We start from the raw sequence: 17,591 nt of genomic DNA, 5'->3' as shown, positions 1-17,591 counted from the left end.
CCTCCTTGTGTTTATTTGTGTTCTACAGCAGGCTTCTTTCCCAATAAAAGCGTTCTGCCTTTCGAAGCTGTGTGGCTGTCTGTGCTCTCTCTGACGTTGCTTGGGCTGCTTATTTCCCCCCGAGCCCTGCAGTGAATATACTCACAGCTTGGTCAGTGATCGAAAGGTAACAGATGAATAGTGGACAAATGAAAGCAGTCCCTTTGTAAGGCTTTTGCTGAAGGGTAACGTATGTATGGTTATGTAGTCTTTTTGTTAACTCTCCTTGTCCTTTTGTGCCCAGTGCTGTTGCATTGAGGCTGAAGTTCCTGCCCAGAAAATAACAGGAAAGGGATCAGCGCTTGCACTCAGGATATTCAAACGCTATTTTTCGATTGAATTAAAACCCCTTTAAGAAGCCGTTGTCATTTCAGTCTGAATCCCCATTTTATTTATTTATCTATTGTTCAGAGGACCAATTTGCAAGTCTTACACAAATTCAGCAGAACGGACTTGTTTTTATTTATAACCTTCACAACCGTTTGTCACAGTTACTGCGTGCTATCGAGGTAGGCTCACACGGGAGCCCCGAGAACGGGTTGCGATCTGTTCCCCCGCCCCGATACCTCTCGCTTTCGTGGCCCGGCAGCCGCTGGGCACTACAACTCCCGGCGTGCCCCGCGCGGCCCCGCACTACAACTCCCGGCGTGCCCCGCGCCCCGCCCGGGCCCCGGCTCCATCCGGGTCCCGGCAGTGCTGCGGGCGACTCGTCGCCATTACGGGGCAGCGGCGGCGGCGGCCGAGCCGGGGCCGGGGCGGCGCCGAGGAGCCGTAGGGTGCCTGCGTGGCGCCGACCGACCGCGCGGGCGGCAGGCAGAGCCGGGCCCCGCGGGGCTCCGCCAGCAGCTCTTTCCGTCGTCGCCCGGAGCCCCGCAGGCCCGGCCCGGCCTTCCGCGGCCTTCCCCCGGTTCAAGCGGAGCGCCGAGAAGATGTCGCCATGAAGGAGGCCGAGTCCGCGCTGCGCCGCCCCCGCCGGTCCCCCCCGCGGGCCATGAGCCTGGGCCCCCGCCGGCTCCTCCAGCGCCCGTTGTGCTCCCCCGCCCAGGGCCGCCGCTCGCCCGCCGGGGCGCCCGTTGATGCTGCAGAGCCCGCCCGGAGCGCCCCCCTCCTCCGCCCCCGCCATGGACAAGAGCGGCCCCTGCGGCCCCGGTGCGCCCGGCTCCTCGGCCGGCGGCAAAGCGCAGCCGCCGCGCTCCGCCTCGGCCGGGCCCGCCGCTGGGGAGTCTAAGCCTAAAGGCGGTAAGAGCCAGGACGGGACGGGGGGGCGTCGGGGCCTTCGGGCTGCGCGGGGCTCCGTGATTCGGGACGGGGGGGAGGGACCCCGGGCCGTGCGTTCAGCTCGGTGCCTGGTGTGGTTATGGTTTTCCCTCTTCCTCGGCCCCGTTCTCCAAGGGTTTCTCTTCTTCTCTCAGGGTTGTGTTTGGTTTCAGGTCGGGTGTTAAGAAAAGCGTGTTGTTAGGAGCTGTAAGGCTCTGGCACAGGTTGCCTGGGGGTGGCTGTGACAGGCATTTTAGAGCTGGGGAGATGTGGCACTGAGGGACACGGTCAGAGGGCATGGTGGGCTGAGGATCTGAGAGGTCTTTTCCAACCCAATGGCTCCATGATCTATGCTGGCATTGGAGCAATCTGTTTGAGAGACAGAGCTCTGGTTTTGCACTAAGAACACACGTGTGCTGCTGCTTGTCAAGAAGCACTGACTTTGTTCTGCACTCAGGCCTGTGCCTTTTTGCTGAGCTTAAGGAGGTGCTGTGTCCCTGCAGCAGTCCCTCACTGAGTGCTCTGCTGACCATCTTTGGGAGAGGTCAGAGTACATGTTGCAGCATATCTGGTGTTGTAATCAAAGTGCCACAGCTGTCATTGTACACAGCTGGTTCTGCTGACGGAGCAGTTGGTGATGAGCCTTCCTGCTTCCTCTCCTGGTTCTTCTCCAGGTAAGACCTGAACCTCCCCCAGACCCCTAAGGGTGATCAGAAGCCCCATTCCTGCATTTTCTTCAAATTGTAGAAGCGAGGCAGCAGCATTCAGAGCCTGTGGTTGTGGTCCCGGAAGTGTGTGTGTGTGCCTACAGGTTGCTTCAACACCATCGCTGTCCATATTTCCTTCCTCACTGGTTTATTTCAGCTGAAATACTTCGGGCAGCCCACACACAGCATTAGGTGTCCTGAAGATGCTGGCTCCTTTTTAGATCTCGTAAATGTGTTCAGGTTCCAGGTGGCTGAGTACTGCCTGCTGTTCAGCTGTATTCACTGATCTCCCACTGAGCAGCCTGTGCGTAGTTCTCTCTAGATACATAGGGTTTTTCTGTTTTCAAGTGTACAGATGTTGTTTTTTAATAATTTTAAAGTGTATGCTTGTAAAGAATATCTGATGTGATGTAGTTCTGCCTCTGAGACATCTGTTAATTGCAGTGGGGAGGTGCTATGGGATGAGGCCCTGCCTGTATGGCACATTGAGGAGGTCTGTAAAGCAAGCAGCAACTTCTTCAGCAGGAGTTTATGTTTGTTATGAGTTATGAGTATGTTATGAGTATGTTTGGGAGTGTCTTCCTTGGAGTGTATTGAGAACTAAGATGAGAAGGTTCCCTTGGTTGGATGGGATCAAGCAGCCCTGGGCTGAGTGTACACAACGCAGTGGTGTTGAACAGTGACTTTGTTTTCTCACTGTCTTGTCTCACAGCAGACACTGACATCTCTTTCTCACACAGGCTTTCTTTCTCAAGTTCCTTATCCACCCAGAAGCAGCCAGGCTGAGGCTAGCTGATGCAGCCTGCCCAGGTTGAGAACTGTATGGGAGGAATTCTGAAACTCTGGTGTCTCCTTTTGAAATGCTCTCCACAGAAGGCTGACCTGTTTCATAAATGCTTTTGCACCAGTGCTCGCCGGCTTTAAGTCCAGCCAAGCTCTTGTCCTTTATGTGCTGCTCAGTTACCTGATGCAGCTGTGTCCAGCTGAGAAGAAGGAAAGGACATTCCTGAAACCGTGGAGAAGCTCCTCCTGTTCTCTTGCAGCACAGCTTGAAGCGAGCTAATAGGGATGCTGCAGGTGCTCCTGACTATGGGAGAGGCATTCCAACTTCCTTTCAAACATGGCCTTAGAAACTAAATTAAACTTTACTCCATAAGGCAGGAACAGTTTTCTTGCTAGCACTATAAAGTTATGTAGACAGCATTTTGTAGGTCTGCTCCTGGAGCATGAGTGGGTAAATATTACAGGTTAGGTCTAAGGAGAACTGAGGATGTAGGGGAAGAGAAAATACCTCACCTGCACTGCTGCTGCCCGTGTCCAGTTTGCCAAGAAAAGATGGAAAAATAAACCCCAAATCCAAACATACCCTGCTTAAAACTAACGAGTGGCTGGTGTGAGAATCTTTTGCTTTTCTCCCTGCGTGAGGGCAGATATCCCTGTGCTCTGTGCAGCTCTGAAGGGAATGCAGGGAGGGGTGATGCAAAGCAGAGCTCTGGCACGTGGCCTGCTGTAAAGGTCAGCAGGAATGGCACTGCTTAGTTTTGCTGGGGGAAAAAGAGATGTTCCAGATTACAGATGCATATTTTAAACTCTTGGTTGTCTGCTGACTTATTTCATTGCTACCTTGATGGACTGGAATCCTCGTGGGGTTAGTTACTTTGGGAGGGGGAAAAAGGGATCAATAAAATCAAGTTTGAAGTGGTGTCAGGCTGTAATGTGAAGACCTTCCTGAAGAGGCACAGGTGGGGAGGACTCTCCTGTAAAATGTCCAGAGCTGTCTGGAGTGATGCAGTGTGGCAGGAATGTGTGTAAACCAGCTGGCTGACACACCGGTGCCCTTGATGATGACTAATGTGATTGAAACGACAAGGGGAAGGAAGTTCTGTTAGCAGCACGTAGGAGAGCTGCTCCTGGACCTCGTAGAGAAATGTAAAAACTCACTTCAGACTGAACGTCTCCTCTTGAGTTTGTTTTTCTCCATTGGGGGTTGCAGAAAAAACTGCAAAGCCACTACAGGCAAAACAGGAACGTTCCTTTCTGTGGCATTGGCTGCAGTTGTGGTTTTCAGAGGGCTCTGAAGCAGTGAGCTTTGCTCGTAAACAACTGAAGCGGTGGTCCAAACCTGCTCTAAATAACTTGATTTTTGACCAGAGGCTGAAGGGTGTTGATTATGGCCTCTTTCCTGCAAACACTCCAGAAAAGGTCTATCTAATCATGAAACCAGGCCTGGTTACACCCTGAGCACTTGGCAGCTTCTGGTGTGTTTTTTTCCCTGATAACTCTAAACCTGTGTCCTTTCAGCCTGCGTGTGGCTGTGGGGCACAGCAGGTGTTGGAGTTGCATGTCTGTGGTTCTGGTGGGGTTGGTTTTATTCTGAACTGAGGGATTTGTGTGAGCAGTGCCATTGTGAGGTACACTGACCTGTTTGCTGCCATATGAGATTCATCTGAAGGGGTGAAAAAGGAGAAACTAATAGGATTGTTTTACAAAGCAGAGCTGGATGCCATGGCCAATATGAGGTGTGTGTGGTGCTCAGTAGCTGCAGCATGGGGGTGGCAGTTGTGCAGAGAACCTGCTGAGCCTGGGGAGCTCAGCTTCTAAGCTCATCAGCAGAGCTCTTCTGCCACTAAAGCTTATGGCAGGTGGTGGGAAAGCAGCCTGCTGCGTATTTGAGGCAATTCCAGCAGTAGGTTAAGACTACTGGAGACATCTCCATAGCATTAGACTTCAGTTTAACCATTTAAGAAGTAGCTGTGCAGACATAGGAAACGTTTCTCAGGAGCTTGACTGATTGTTCTGCTCTTGTGAGCCTCAGTCCTGCAGTGTTGCTCTGTGCTCGTTTCCTGTGCTGTATGGCAGCTGTGTGCTCAGCACACTGCCAGGCAAACTGTCCTTGTTGTGTGGGTGGTGGATTCAGTACTCAGATATTGGGAATGTGCACTGAGAGGCTGAGGTGTCAGCATCGGTGGGTGTTTGTTGGCCTTGTGAAAGAAAAGGGTATTAATTTTTGAAACAGATCAGCTGGGGGCAGAGTGAAAATTGGCAGTGGAGTTTTGAAAAGAGGGAGACTTCAAGGCAGATGCGGGTGGCTGCATTTATTTAAGGGAAGGATATAAAATATTCAGAAGTGGAATGAAAAATGACCCGGCTGCTGTCAGTTCTTGTAATGGGCCATGGAGGCACAGCGTTGGTGCTGATCACTGAGCGCACCAGGGAACGTGCTGATGAATAAAACTAAGAGAACTGTTTGAGTAAGGGCTGAATCACAGGAGATCAATCCTTCCCTGTGCTCAGACCAGTTTGTTGGGCTGTGTCCATGCCCTCCTTCTGAGCAGTGCTCAAACCAGGGGGGAAGGTGGTGCTGTCTCTGGGCCGTGGGCTGCTGGGGCTCTGGCTGATCCTTGTGTGGTTCTTTTCTTTCAGATGGAAAGAATACGAATGGATCCAAACAGCGCTACAATCGGAAAAGAGAAACTTCATATTCCAAAAATGAGAACTTTTCCAGCCAGTCCCGTCGCTCCAATTCACAGAAAAGCAAAGCTTTTAACAAGATGCCCCCTCAGAGGGGCGGTAGCGGTGGAAGTGGCAAACTTTTTAGCTCTAGTAATGGTGGAAGACGAGATGAGGTGAGAATTGTAACGTGGTGTCTCCAAGGCCTTCTTTCTTGGAACGAGAGGATCGCTGACCTGCATAGATAGGTCTTCCGTGTTCAGCTCCTGGGCTGGGAAGGGAAGGAGCAATAAGAGGTGCTCACATCGGTGAGATGCCAGATTGCAAGGTTGTTCTGCTCCCACTCAACAACAGAAGAGGAGTGCTGTCTGCTCTGAGGGACTCGCAATAAAAAGAACAGTAAAACTAGTGAAATTGCCATCTGAGGAATGGGTACCTAGGCAGGCTGTGTACATATCTCGTGAAGGAAAGGTCCTCCATGAAAATGTGTAGTGGTAACAATTTCTAGCTTTTAAAGGTCTGAGATGATTGTATCTAACCATTTGAGTGTACAGATTTGCACATGGTAGCATCATTGGGAAAGTAATCAAATTAACCTTGGTGACAACAAGATGGAGTAAAACCAGACTGAGGCTTCTTATGGTGATGTGGGTGTAAAAACTGTAGAGTATTGGTGGTTTTGCATTGATACAGAAGACACTGATGTCAGTATTAGTGGGTGAGCAACGCTCCTTTGCTTGAAGTGCTAACTGTCAAAACTCATTGGCTGTCTCTTGAATTCTCATTCTCTGCTTTGTTATATGAAAACTAACAAAAACAAATATGATCTGTGTAAATAGGAATCAAACTTGTATTGCTGGCTATCTGAGAGAATACTGTGAGGATCTGAACAACTTCCTTCTGTTATTAACCTTGGCTGCTGGGTATTGTTGGCTTTTACTTTTCATCACGTAGGTTGATTTTATACTCTCCTCCATTTGATCAGTGTGGGGTAAGACCGCTCAGTTCTAACTTTCAGGTTCTCATGCCCTTCTTATGCTGCAGTGCTTGATTTGCACGGTGGGAATGGGAGAAGGTGAGTGAGTGAGTGCTGCACGTTCTGTACTTAATCATTGATGGAGCCTGGGTATCCACTTGTACTGATGCTTTTGCAGTAAATTCTGGCAAGTTCTAATAAATGCTGTTGTCTCTTAGGTAGCAGAGGCTCAACGGGCAGAGTTCAGTCCTGCCCAGTTCTCTGGTCCCAAGAAGATTAATCTGAACCACTTGCTGAACTTCACTTTTGAACCCCGTGGCCAGACTGGTCATTTTGACGGGAATGGACATGGCAACTGGGGGAAAAGGAACAAGTGGGGACATAAGCCTTTCAACAAGGAGCTCTTCCTACAGGCCAAGTGAGTGGAAGACTGGCAGGGCTGTTAGATTTCTACAGAGACAGTAAGCTGTGAGGGTTGAGGAGCCAGGGAATTGTCTGACCATGCATACTTGTATTGACTTCCTCAGGGTGAAATTGCCTCTGTACTTTTTAGAGGTCACAACTGTACGTGGAAGAGATAGAAATATATCAAGTTCCCTTCTTTGCCTATTGACAGGATATCTAATTGAGTCCTTTAGGCACAAACCTGTTGGACTTCCACCTTAATTTTCTAGCATCAGTGGAATCTGACACTCCATTTGGGAGGACCTATGTAGCTTCCTTATGGAAGATGTTCCTTTCTTCCAAAACTCAACATGTTGAGATGGTAGGGATGTGGCAATTGCTGAATCAAAGCCAATCTGAATTTGTAAGTCCCAGAAGCAAAGACCCTGACTCTGTTTCTTATGGTTTTTGGTTTTTGTGTTTGTTTGTTTGTTTTGTTTTTTTTGAAGACCACTCTGTGATGCTATTTCTAACTGCAGTTAGACATACCTGTATTCTGGGAATCCGATTGTGAACTGAACATCATTTTTTTATTGGTGGAGATTAGCGACTGCGTCCAGCAGTCTTGTGCAAAGAAGAAGCTCTGAGAGTCCTATGGGGTAGTTTTCAAAGAATTCTTAGAAACAACTGAGTACATCATCTGTCTCTTTGCCTTTCCCCAGCTGCCAGTTTGTTGTCTCTGAAGAACAGGACTACACAGTCCACTTTGCTGATCCAGATACCTTGGTCAACTGGGACTTTGTGGAGCAAGTGGTCAGTTGTGATGGGATAGATCTTTTTTTCTCCCTCTTTATTAAGAAACTCAACTTGTTTTTAACTGTTTCTTTGTGATGTTACGTAAAACTCAGCTGCTTCTAAGCTTGAGGCCTTTTCTGTCACTCCCACAATACTGGGGAAGATCTGTCATGGAATATGTTATGAAGTACTTTGACAGGAAAAGAGAAGTGCTAAAATCTATTAGGAAAATTAGCAGCTTCTTGCTTTTGCAGATGGAAGCTCATCAAAAATAGTATCTGACATTCTATAGACTCAGTCCTTGTGATCAAGATATTAACAGAAAACCTGGGCATGAGTCCATGAAACAGGACTACAGTGTAGAGTTTTGAAGAATTATTGTGTGCATACGTGGCCCATCTTGCCTAGCAACAAAGTGGAAAATCTTCTGATAATTGTGCCCATAACTTTAGGTTGCCTCAAGTAGAAACTTACAGTCTGCAAAGATCAGTCATGGTGTATTAGCTAGGTGATGGGCAGGTATGTTTGTTTATTGCTGTGTGACCCTGAGAGATCTGATAAATAAGATGCTTGTGTGGCTGATTTGTCCCCACAACATCCAGATGCTAACAGAGCATCTGACTAAAGTAGTATGTTCATGGGAATAGGTAAGTTCAGTCTCTCAGGACTGCACATGGGTGCTGTGTAAGTGAGGTAACATGATTCATTTGCTGTCTTCCCCGTATCTGAATTCAGATGATGTCGTCAACTCTTAAGAGATGGCAAATGAAGGAAAACATGAGAAGAAGTTGCTATTTCAATGTTATTAGGGTAAAAATGCCAGATGGGTGACTTTGTGGGTTATTGTGTGTATAGACTGTAAGTGTTTAGTCCACAGTGTACTTCGTTTCTTGATACACGAGCAGAACCTAAGCTGGGAGTCAAACACGTTAGAGAAGATCTCATGGGTGGTTTATTTCTGTGCTACAGAATGATTCCCAAGTCTGTAACTTGTGCTGTTCTCATGTGCCATTTCAGCGAATCTGCAGCCATGAGGTGCCCTCCTGCCCAATCTGTCTGTACCCACCCACAGCAGCAAAGATCACCCGCTGCGGGCATATCTTCTGCTGGGCCTGCATCCTTCATTATCTCTCCTTGAGTGAAAAGACCTGGAGTAAATGTCCTATTTGTTACGGCTCGGTGCACAAGAAGGATCTCAAGAGGTGAGATGATATTTATTAAGTGATAAGTCTTTTGAAATGTCAGTTTTACCCTGCTAACCTCGTCCTTGCATTGCAGTGTTGTAGCTATGGCAACACGTCAGTATGCAATCGGTGATGTCATCACAATGCAACTGATGAGAAGAGAGAAAGGTGTTCTGATAGCACTGCCCAAATCTCAGTGGATGAATATGGTGCAGCCTGTTTATGTTGGAGGTGAGTGTCTCGGTCCTGCTGGCTGGCATCCTGTTCTGAGCTGTCATTAGGACTTGCCTAAAGATTTCCCATGAAAGTTCCGTGCTGCCATCTTGCAATAGTTCAGACCAAAGTGTGTGTTTTAGCATCTGAAAACCATAATGATCACATCTTAATTATCCTTCTACTCACGCTTGACTTTGTGTAAGGCTTAAACATGAGTTCTGTTTTCCTGCAAGCAGGCTTCCTGTACTTTTGTTATTAGTTTGTGCATTCTGTACTGTTTAGTCACAAGTGTCACTCACTGCTTTGGCTTTTTGGTGGCCTTAACTGTGCCTTCTGGCTCCTCAATTCTACGGCTTAGTCTCTGTGTCTGAACTATTTCAAGGATGTATTTTTCAACAAGGTTTTCACCATCTTCACTTATCCACTAAGATCTGTGAACAATTTGGGGAAATAGTAAAAATTCTTGCAGACCCACTGCAAACATCTGTTGCCTGACTTCTTCAGTTTTCTCCACTCGAATGATGTGTGTTGAATACATCAACTTATCTGTTAATATTGCAAAAATTCTTTGATTAAATAAATGATTTTACTTAACATTGCTGTTTTGGGGCTGTATTGGCTCACTTCGTTTTGCAGCTGTGTTTGTAAAAAGCTGCATGCATTTAATCACTCTGTAAAAAGTCAAGCTTCACAGCTTATGATGTGTACCCAAGTATGCAGAACGTGTGCTTGCATTTCCCTGGCCTTTGAGAGTAAAAGACTTTAAATCCTCTTACAAAAGAACAAATCCTTCTATAAAAACCCAGTACTGGCTGTGAGATTATTCCAAACCCAGAAAGTTCAGCATTAATGGGGTGTTGTGTAGACAAAGCTATGCACAAGTTGGACCTTAGAAAGCAGTGAATACAGACTGTACCAGTGTGTGCTGCTGTTCCTACTGTAAAGCTTATAGTTAAGCACTTTAGTAACAGGATGAGTACATTTTGCTAAGCTTCTTTAGTTTATCTATTATTTCTGCTGTGCTTACTGTAAAAGACTAATTATCAGACTAATTGTTATTGGGCTAATTATTATTAGACTGTTAACAGTCTATGGGTTTTGAATATGTAAGGGATTATGACCTTATTTAAGACAAAACAGTTGCAGTATGTGTGAGTATGCAGAGAAGAGGAAGAAGCTGCAGACTGGATTTTCAGGAAGCTGTGACCACTGTGGGCTTTACAGGGCTGATGCTTCCATAGAAAAGAAGCTTGGATGCAATTTTTTGATGCTAAGCAATTAGGTGGTGAATTGGCAGGTTGAAAGTGGCAGATAAAAGTGCTGTAGCAGAGATCCATGTAGCAGGGCAGGCATTTGGCACCAGTTTGTGCCATCAGTAATAGAACAGTAACGTGCAGAGTTTGTATCAAGCACATTCTAAGTATTGTCCACCTCACAGTGGTTTAACTCACAAAATTGAGCAGTAATGAAACTTCAGAAGAAATTGTAATTCCCTATGCCTATTCAAACTGGTGTCTCTACTTGAAGATACTAATGTTTCTGCTGCTTCTGTTAGATGACCAGCACAGCCAGTATTCAAAGCTGCTCCTGGCATCCAGGGAGCAGGTCCTGCAGCTGGTGATTCTGGAGGAGAAAGCAGCATTGCTAAAGCAGTATGAGGAGGAAAAACATACTCCCGAGGCATGCTTCATTGAGGCAGCCATCCAGGAACTGAAGGTAAGAGCCTTTCTGGGTGTTTTTAGTAACTTTATTTTTAACAGTATGCTGAGCATTCTGCCACTGACGTGGCTGTGTGTGATTGTTCTGGTCTCTGTGATAGACATGCTATCCAAGTGGTAATGTTTGCTGCTAGAGGAGTGATAGAAATCTTGGAGGAGGCCGTAGCCTTTGGGCTCCAGGTACCTGGCGTGATGCCTTCACGTGACAATAGAATGCATTTCACTAAATGGGATTCCTTCAAAAAATGTGGAAGGGTTTTGCTCTCAAAAGAAATCTAGTAGCTTCTGGGGTAAATTCTGTGCCACAAATATGAGCAAACCTGTAGAGTATTCTTTTTCAAAGCCTTTAGGTGCCATGCAGTGGGAGGGGACCTCTCTTCAATGATCACCTTTTATCACAGATGGATTAAAGGTCTTTGAAAACCTGAACATAGGCTAGGGCTGAAAATAATTGTGGTGACAGTCTCCTGTCTGAAATAGGAAACTGACTCTTGTTCTCTTTTGATGACCTGCAGGAGCGAGAAGCGGCGCTCTCTGCTGACCAGGATAAAAACAGTGGTGTTGCTGGAATTAGTGCAGCTGTGGAAGAATTGGTCCTAGACAGCTCCAAGCCAATGGAGCCTGCAGTTTCCCAAGAGAAAAAGGTGAGTGACAGCTCTGATCAGACAGATCTTAATATCTAGTTCTGCCACTTTACACTGCAATGCAGGGCGAACTGGTACCAAAGATTTTTGCGGCGGTGATTATCTTTTGAAGGAGGTGATGTGGTCCTAACTGTGTGCTCTCTGCTGTATTAGTGTGATGTGGAGTATCTCTCTGCGTTTGACGAGGAGCTTGTGGAGCCTTGCTCTGATGTAGCAAGTTCCTTTTTGCCTCCTGTCGAGTCAGAAGAGGCGGTGTTGGATGAAGAGGAAATACATGAGGTGGATAACATAGGGGAACCTGAAGTGAACACTAGAGGAGAATCAAATCCAGCTGAAACAAGCTACCAGGAGTCTAAAGAAACAGTTAGCAGCGGACATCTTAACAGCTCTCCTTTTTACTATTTCTATCAAGGTCAGTGCAATGAAATCCTGGAGTCATGGGGCAGAGATGCCGCCTTTGGGGCTCTTGTCACTTTGTTAGGTTCAGCTAAAGTCTGCGCAGTAAAACTCCCACACCCTCAGAAAGGAACTTCAATTTCATTATGGTTGAGTGGACTGAGGTGGGGAGCAGCCTTTTAAAAATTAACAGGCAAAGAACAGCTGATGGTGTCTTATGTTGCAGCGGAGGATGGACAGTGCATGTATCTTCACCCTGTGAACGTTCGATGCCTCGTTCGTGAATATGGCAGCTTGGAGAAGAGCCCGGAGAAGATAACTGCAGCTGTGGTGGAGATAGCTGGATACTCAATGACAGAGGTAGTTATTTTACTTCCACGTTTTAGCAGTTTGATCTCTGATAGGTGAGATGTTTCTCTTCAGTAATAAGAAGTAAATGGATGGGTGTGCTAATCTGTGGAAGGCATCTGTGTAAGCTGCAATACTTTAAGTTGTTTTTGATGCACGGCTGCAGTTTGGCTTGCTTTCTTCTAGAAGGTAAGAAGTTGTAGGAGTGAGAGAGTTGCAAGCTTGGTGTTGGTTTGTTCTTAGAGCTATCTTAAAAGATCTGGGATAACCTCATCCAGGTATGGGTATGATGCATTTGTTGGAGATTTTGGAGTATTTGGTTCTGACCCAAGGCATCATTCACATTTTTGTAGTTCATGAAACAATTATTGTGTTGCTATGTTCTTTGTTTTTTTTTTCCCCCCCATTTGATTTGATGAAGGATGGGCATTCAGTCTCTACTGTTGTTCATCAGTATGGCAGTCTCTAGATTTTGCAATTGTATGTCTGCCTTTTATTTTAATCAGGATATAAGACAGCGTCATCGTTACCTCTGTCACTTGCCCCTCACCTGCGAGTTCAGCATTTGTGAACTGGCTCTGAAGCCACCCATCATCTCTAAGGAGACCTTAGAGCTGTTCTCAGGTTGGTATTTACCTTTCTAAAAATCTTGGTAAGGGGGGAATCTTTCCTATCCCTTAATAGCAGGAAAAATTACAAAAGTAGCAGCTTTGTAACTGGCTGCTGACTGCAAGACAGAACAACCTTTACTCACTGCTGTGACGACAACTACACAAAGAATAAAAAGGCTTGACTGCTTGCAAGAGTGTGTGTAGTTTGTAAGCATGTCTTGTTACTAATATAACTGAGCACATTGTTCACAAAGCTGGAGGAAACATTGCCAAAGCATTGGTGTGGTTCTTTTATATCCAATGCTGCGTGTTGCTCCTAGATGACATTGAGAAGAGGAAGCGCCTGCGGCAGAAGAAGGCTCGCGATGAGCGGCGTCGCGAACGCAGAATTGAGATAGAGGAAAACAAGAAACAGGGCAAGTGTAAGTTTTGCTCGAGCGTAACTGGTGGGTTCATGGTCATCTTTAGTGCTGAGCTGATTTCTTGAGCTGTGGGATGAATTGTAAGGCCTTTAGTTTGTAGTGTGTACTCAGAAATGGTTCTGAGTGACGAAGTGTTTTCAGGGTGCTAAATGATGTGATTTCGTTCCTGCATACTTGTACGTTATTGGGGAGAGAGCATTTGAGGGCACAGTTGTCTCCATCTAGCTCTCAGGATTTTTGACTTCTGTTTTTATAGTAGAAAGTGGAGAAGGTGGGGGGGGAGAAGCCTGAAAGCTGCTTCCATCCAGCAGCAGAGCTTGTAAAATAGAGGATGGAAAGAAAATTTCTGAGGTGGCACCTACTAGCATCCTGAAACAACTTGCTTGACAGTCTTCCCCCACGTTGTGTACTACTTTAATTAAAACCTCTTTCTAGATCCAGAAGTCCATATTGCTTTAGAGAATCTGCAGCAGTTCCCTGCCTTTACCTCTTGCCATAGAGAAACTACCAGCACTGATCATCAGAGCTTCTGTCTCTCTCCTCTTGGCAGAAGCCCTGTGTTTCAGACAGGTGAGCATCTGGAGAAACTTACTACATCTAGCTCTTGGTCAGTTCTCTGAGGATCTGCTGCTCAGGTCAAGCTAAGGTTTCTTAATACTGACCAATGACTACTTTCTTAGGTTGCCTAAAAGATCATACTGTAATGACTAACACTGCTGAGGGGTTTGCTTTTTCCTGTACTGTAATGACAACGATATCTACACTGTAGTTACTGCATCTTTTAAATCTTTGCTGACACAGAAGAGAATAAAGGGGACAGAGTTGGGGAAAGGCAGTAATGCATGTGTGCCAGGAACACTCCACTGGCATTTCTTCTATCTCCATTTTCCCTCATGGTGTAGCAAAAACATAGCAAAACATAACTGATAAGCACCCCATTTGTTATTTGGTGATGCATCTCCAAATGTTGTATCTTGCAGTTCTTAAAAAACATTAAGTACAAATTATTAATAAGTGCTGTTTTTAAAGTAAACAAAAACAACTCAGAAATGAAACAAAACAAAAAAAAAAACCATCCCACAATCTTTAATTTAAATATTGAGCAAATTCAAAACTTCCCTCTATGTGATTAAGGGATGGAACCAGTGAGAGAAAATGGAAGATAATAAAATCCTTTATTTCTGTTTCGTATTTATGAGCTGCATAAGTGCCTTTGCTAAAATGCACCTGGCTTTAACCAACTTCTTTTTCTTGGTAGATTCTATTCCAACTCCATTTTCTCCTGCTGCCAGCCAGGCCAGCCCGTCACTCTGTGGGAGTTTAGAAGAAGAGTCTCCATTCCCATCCTTTGCCCAGGTAAGAGACAAGAGTAAATCTTGTCAGAATTACTTGTATCTTAGTGGATGAGTCTGAAAACACAATTGCAATCTGGGATAAATCTGAAGGAGAAAATATAGGGTTTGGAGGCTGAATGTATTCCTGGGTTTTCTTGCTACTTAGGGCATAAGCAGGATTGTTTTGATGCATGGGGTTTAATCAGATCTTACCACTTTTTTGATAGATGTTGAGGGTTGGAAGGGCAAAACCTGAAACGTGGCCCAAACCTGCTCCAAAGACAAAGGGTAAGAAAACTTAATATTACTACATTGGCTTCTTTACTGTGCATCTAAATCTTAAGGACATTTTGTAGCTTAATGAGAGACACCTGGAGTGGGGGGGGGAAGGCATCTGCACTGTGGAAGTCTCACACATCCTTTCCCTTTCAGATGAGAACACTCTGGCACTGCCTGTGCCAGTGGAGAGCGATGCAGAAAGTGACAGCTCTGACCGCATACCTGTGCCCAGCTTCCAGAATTCCTTCAGCCAAGCTATTGAAGCTGCCCTCCTGAAACTGGACAAACCGTCCACAGCTGATCATTTGTCAGGTGAGGAGGGGAGGCTTCTGAAAATTCTGAAGCAAGAAAAAATGAATATTTCTCCCTCCGGGAGAAGGAAGAGAAGCAATTTTGGGGATCAAAAATCAGCTGCAAAGCAGGTCTGAAAAGTATCAGGTTGTGGTTTCTGAACCACTTGGTTAGGGCTTCTGGTTAGCTTAAAGCAGTTATCTTAGAGGGAGCTTAGAAGATCTCAGCACTGGTTTCTTGTGTGATATCCCTGTTCCACAAGAAGAATGACAGTGTCTTTTTCATTCTTCACAGAGGAAAAAGGAGGGAAGAAAAGAAAGAAACAGAAGCAGAAGCTACTGTTCAGCACCTCTGTTGTTCACACAAAGTGATTCTGCTATTCAAGAGAAGTTTCCTCTCCTGGTTTTCTTTTCATTTTGCTTTGTTTTGCTGCTATAGTTTAAGTATTTAAATTTGAACAGACTAAACTTGTTTTTCCAGGGCTTCTAGGGTGTTTCAGGAGGAAACCATGACAGTATATGTTGAAGACTTCTTTTTTTATTCCAGCTTACCAAATTGGTTTATACTGAAACAAAGTTTTGAAAGAAAAAACCCAGAAATTATTCAGCCAAGGCTTCTAGTCTGTACCACGTCAGTTCTTTTGGCCTAGTAAGCAGTATGAAAGTGTTTACATCTGAATGGTACTGCCAGAGTGCTGCAATATTGCCTAAGTGAAGAGGCAGAGTCTTTACCTCCCCCAGAAATGCACGGACAGAAGTCTGTCTGATTGTGAGTGCTGTTTCAGTAAAGCTATTAAACTGCTTTCTTTGGAAACTGGTTTCCTCTGCACTGGGGCAAAAGAGCTTTCTGGCTTTCAAGTGTTAGCTGCTATCTGTTCTTTTTCTAAAGAGCAAGAATTCCTTCTGTTCTCCTGGCTTTGAAAGGCTTAAAGCTGAGGTGAGTGTAAAGAACTTGGCTACTTGGCTTTGAAGTGACTGTTGCTGAAATTGTGTATTTCAAAGTGCATACTGGCACTGTGGTAGAAGGAACTCCTGGCTTATCTCAGTTGTTTAACTCTGTTTTAATGTGGGTTGAATGAGGCTGCTAATTTTTTTTTTTTCCTTTTGCCAACCACGGCTGACAAATTCTTTGTAACCTGATGATCATCCAGAGCAAACACTCCACCCTAGGGCTCTTGGTAAATAGGTGAACTACATTATTGGAGGAACAACTGATAGCTGGAGTGTATAGACTCTTTTATCCCTCAGCAAGAAACATGGATCTCTTGCACTGGGATAAAGTTCTGTATCTGCTTGGTTCTGGGATGCGAGCTGATCTGCAGCAAGCACCTCGGCTATAACCATGCCTCTTCTGGATCCCTCCTCCCTCTTTCTTTGGGTGGTTGCATTCTGCACTGCTTGTGGTTTGATTTGAAGCTAATGAGTTAAGTGGTGTGGATTTTGTTAAATAAAATGAACTGTAGGTGTAATGTACCAGTCAAGGCCACCAGTCGCAATAAATCATATGCGCACACTTACAATACTGCAGACTTTTTGAGCTCCAAGTTTGTATCACCACAGTGTCACACCACTTTTGGTAACACGAGCAAGTTTAGCATCATACTAATGCTAAGATTTCCTTTCAGGAAGCTGCTATGAAGTAACACATAACATAGTGACAGGTGTCTTCTGTTATATTCAGCCCCACCTGTACCAAGGGTGTTCACATAGCTTTCAAAAAGCTTATGGGCATCCTTTAAGAAGCAGCCTATGCCCTCTCTCTCTTCTGTGCTGTGACCAGTTTGAGCAGGGATCCCATGGATTTGAAACTTCTGTTATTAAGTATCCTCACACCACTGACATGTTCACTGGTTTTATTTCTATCTTGAAAAGTCTGTCAGTAAATTGCTGCTTCAAAAAAAAGAGGCTCCTTTTACAGGTGTTTCCTCCAGGCACCAAAGTACCAAAGGGCACAAAAAACTCTGCAGCTGTGAGCCAGAAAGAGTGGGGAGACTGGGGAGGGCAAGAATGTTTCTATTACTAGGGGAGAACAGAGGAAACACTGGCAAAACATTCTTTGAAAGCAGCTTAATTTCACACTTGGTCACAATTAACGACACTTGAGGGAAAGAGCACAGCTTGTCAAGGGAATATAAAGAAACAAAGTGCCTAGGAGTGGCACACAGCTTGCTGTTAATGCTTCAAATGCACATTGGAAAATTGTTGGTGAGGGCACAGAAAGCCATTAAATAAAAAAAAATTCAAGTATGCAGTTAACTGTTTTCACAATGGTATTGTTTCTTACTTGTAACAGTTATTTTAAGCCATGGAACAGGAGTAACTACTTGAGTGTCTAACCATTATATTGTTTATTATCTCCTACACTGTTACAGTCGAGTTTTCTTTGAGTTGACAAGAAAGAGGAATTGGAGCTGGTACAACTCACCTCCCTGTCTCACAGGCACTGTAACAACTAAGGGAAGAACGCAGGCAAAGAAGGCTCTCCTGTGTGCAGGGGCAGCCTCCATGGGGCAGATCTTCAAGTTGTGTTTTGTTTTCCAA

At 45.4% G+C, this 17,591-nt stretch overlaps 1 protein-coding gene across 1 annotated transcript; it reads left to right on the top strand.

Annotated features, from left to right (window-relative positions):
• Positions 1–1,115: 1,115 nt before the first annotated feature.
• On the top strand, positions 1,116–15,422 carry RNF10 (ring finger protein 10; the record flags this gene model as incomplete). Its single annotated transcript, XM_079543902.1, has 17 exons — positions 1,116–1,278; positions 5,427–5,629; positions 6,648–6,847; positions 7,536–7,626; positions 8,626–8,810; positions 8,887–9,023; positions 10,564–10,724; positions 11,242–11,370; positions 11,524–11,782; positions 11,993–12,126; positions 12,621–12,738; positions 13,046–13,147; positions 13,583–13,717; positions 14,406–14,503; positions 14,709–14,769; positions 14,914–15,072; positions 15,346–15,422. The coding sequence occupies 17 exons, from the start codon at positions 1,116–1,118 to the stop codon at positions 15,420–15,422; spliced, it is 2,412 nt and encodes an 803-aa protein (XP_079400028.1).
• Positions 15,423–17,591: the final 2,169 nt, after the last annotated feature.

Source organism: Tetrao urogallus, assembly GCF_951394365.1.
Source record: "Tetrao urogallus genome assembly, chromosome: 17".
In the NCBI taxonomy this organism is placed as follows: Eukaryota; Metazoa; Chordata; class Aves; order Galliformes; family Phasianidae; genus Tetrao; species Tetrao urogallus.
Note: the sequence above shows the minus strand (reverse complement) of the source record. Positions and strands in the feature narration are given on the sequence as shown.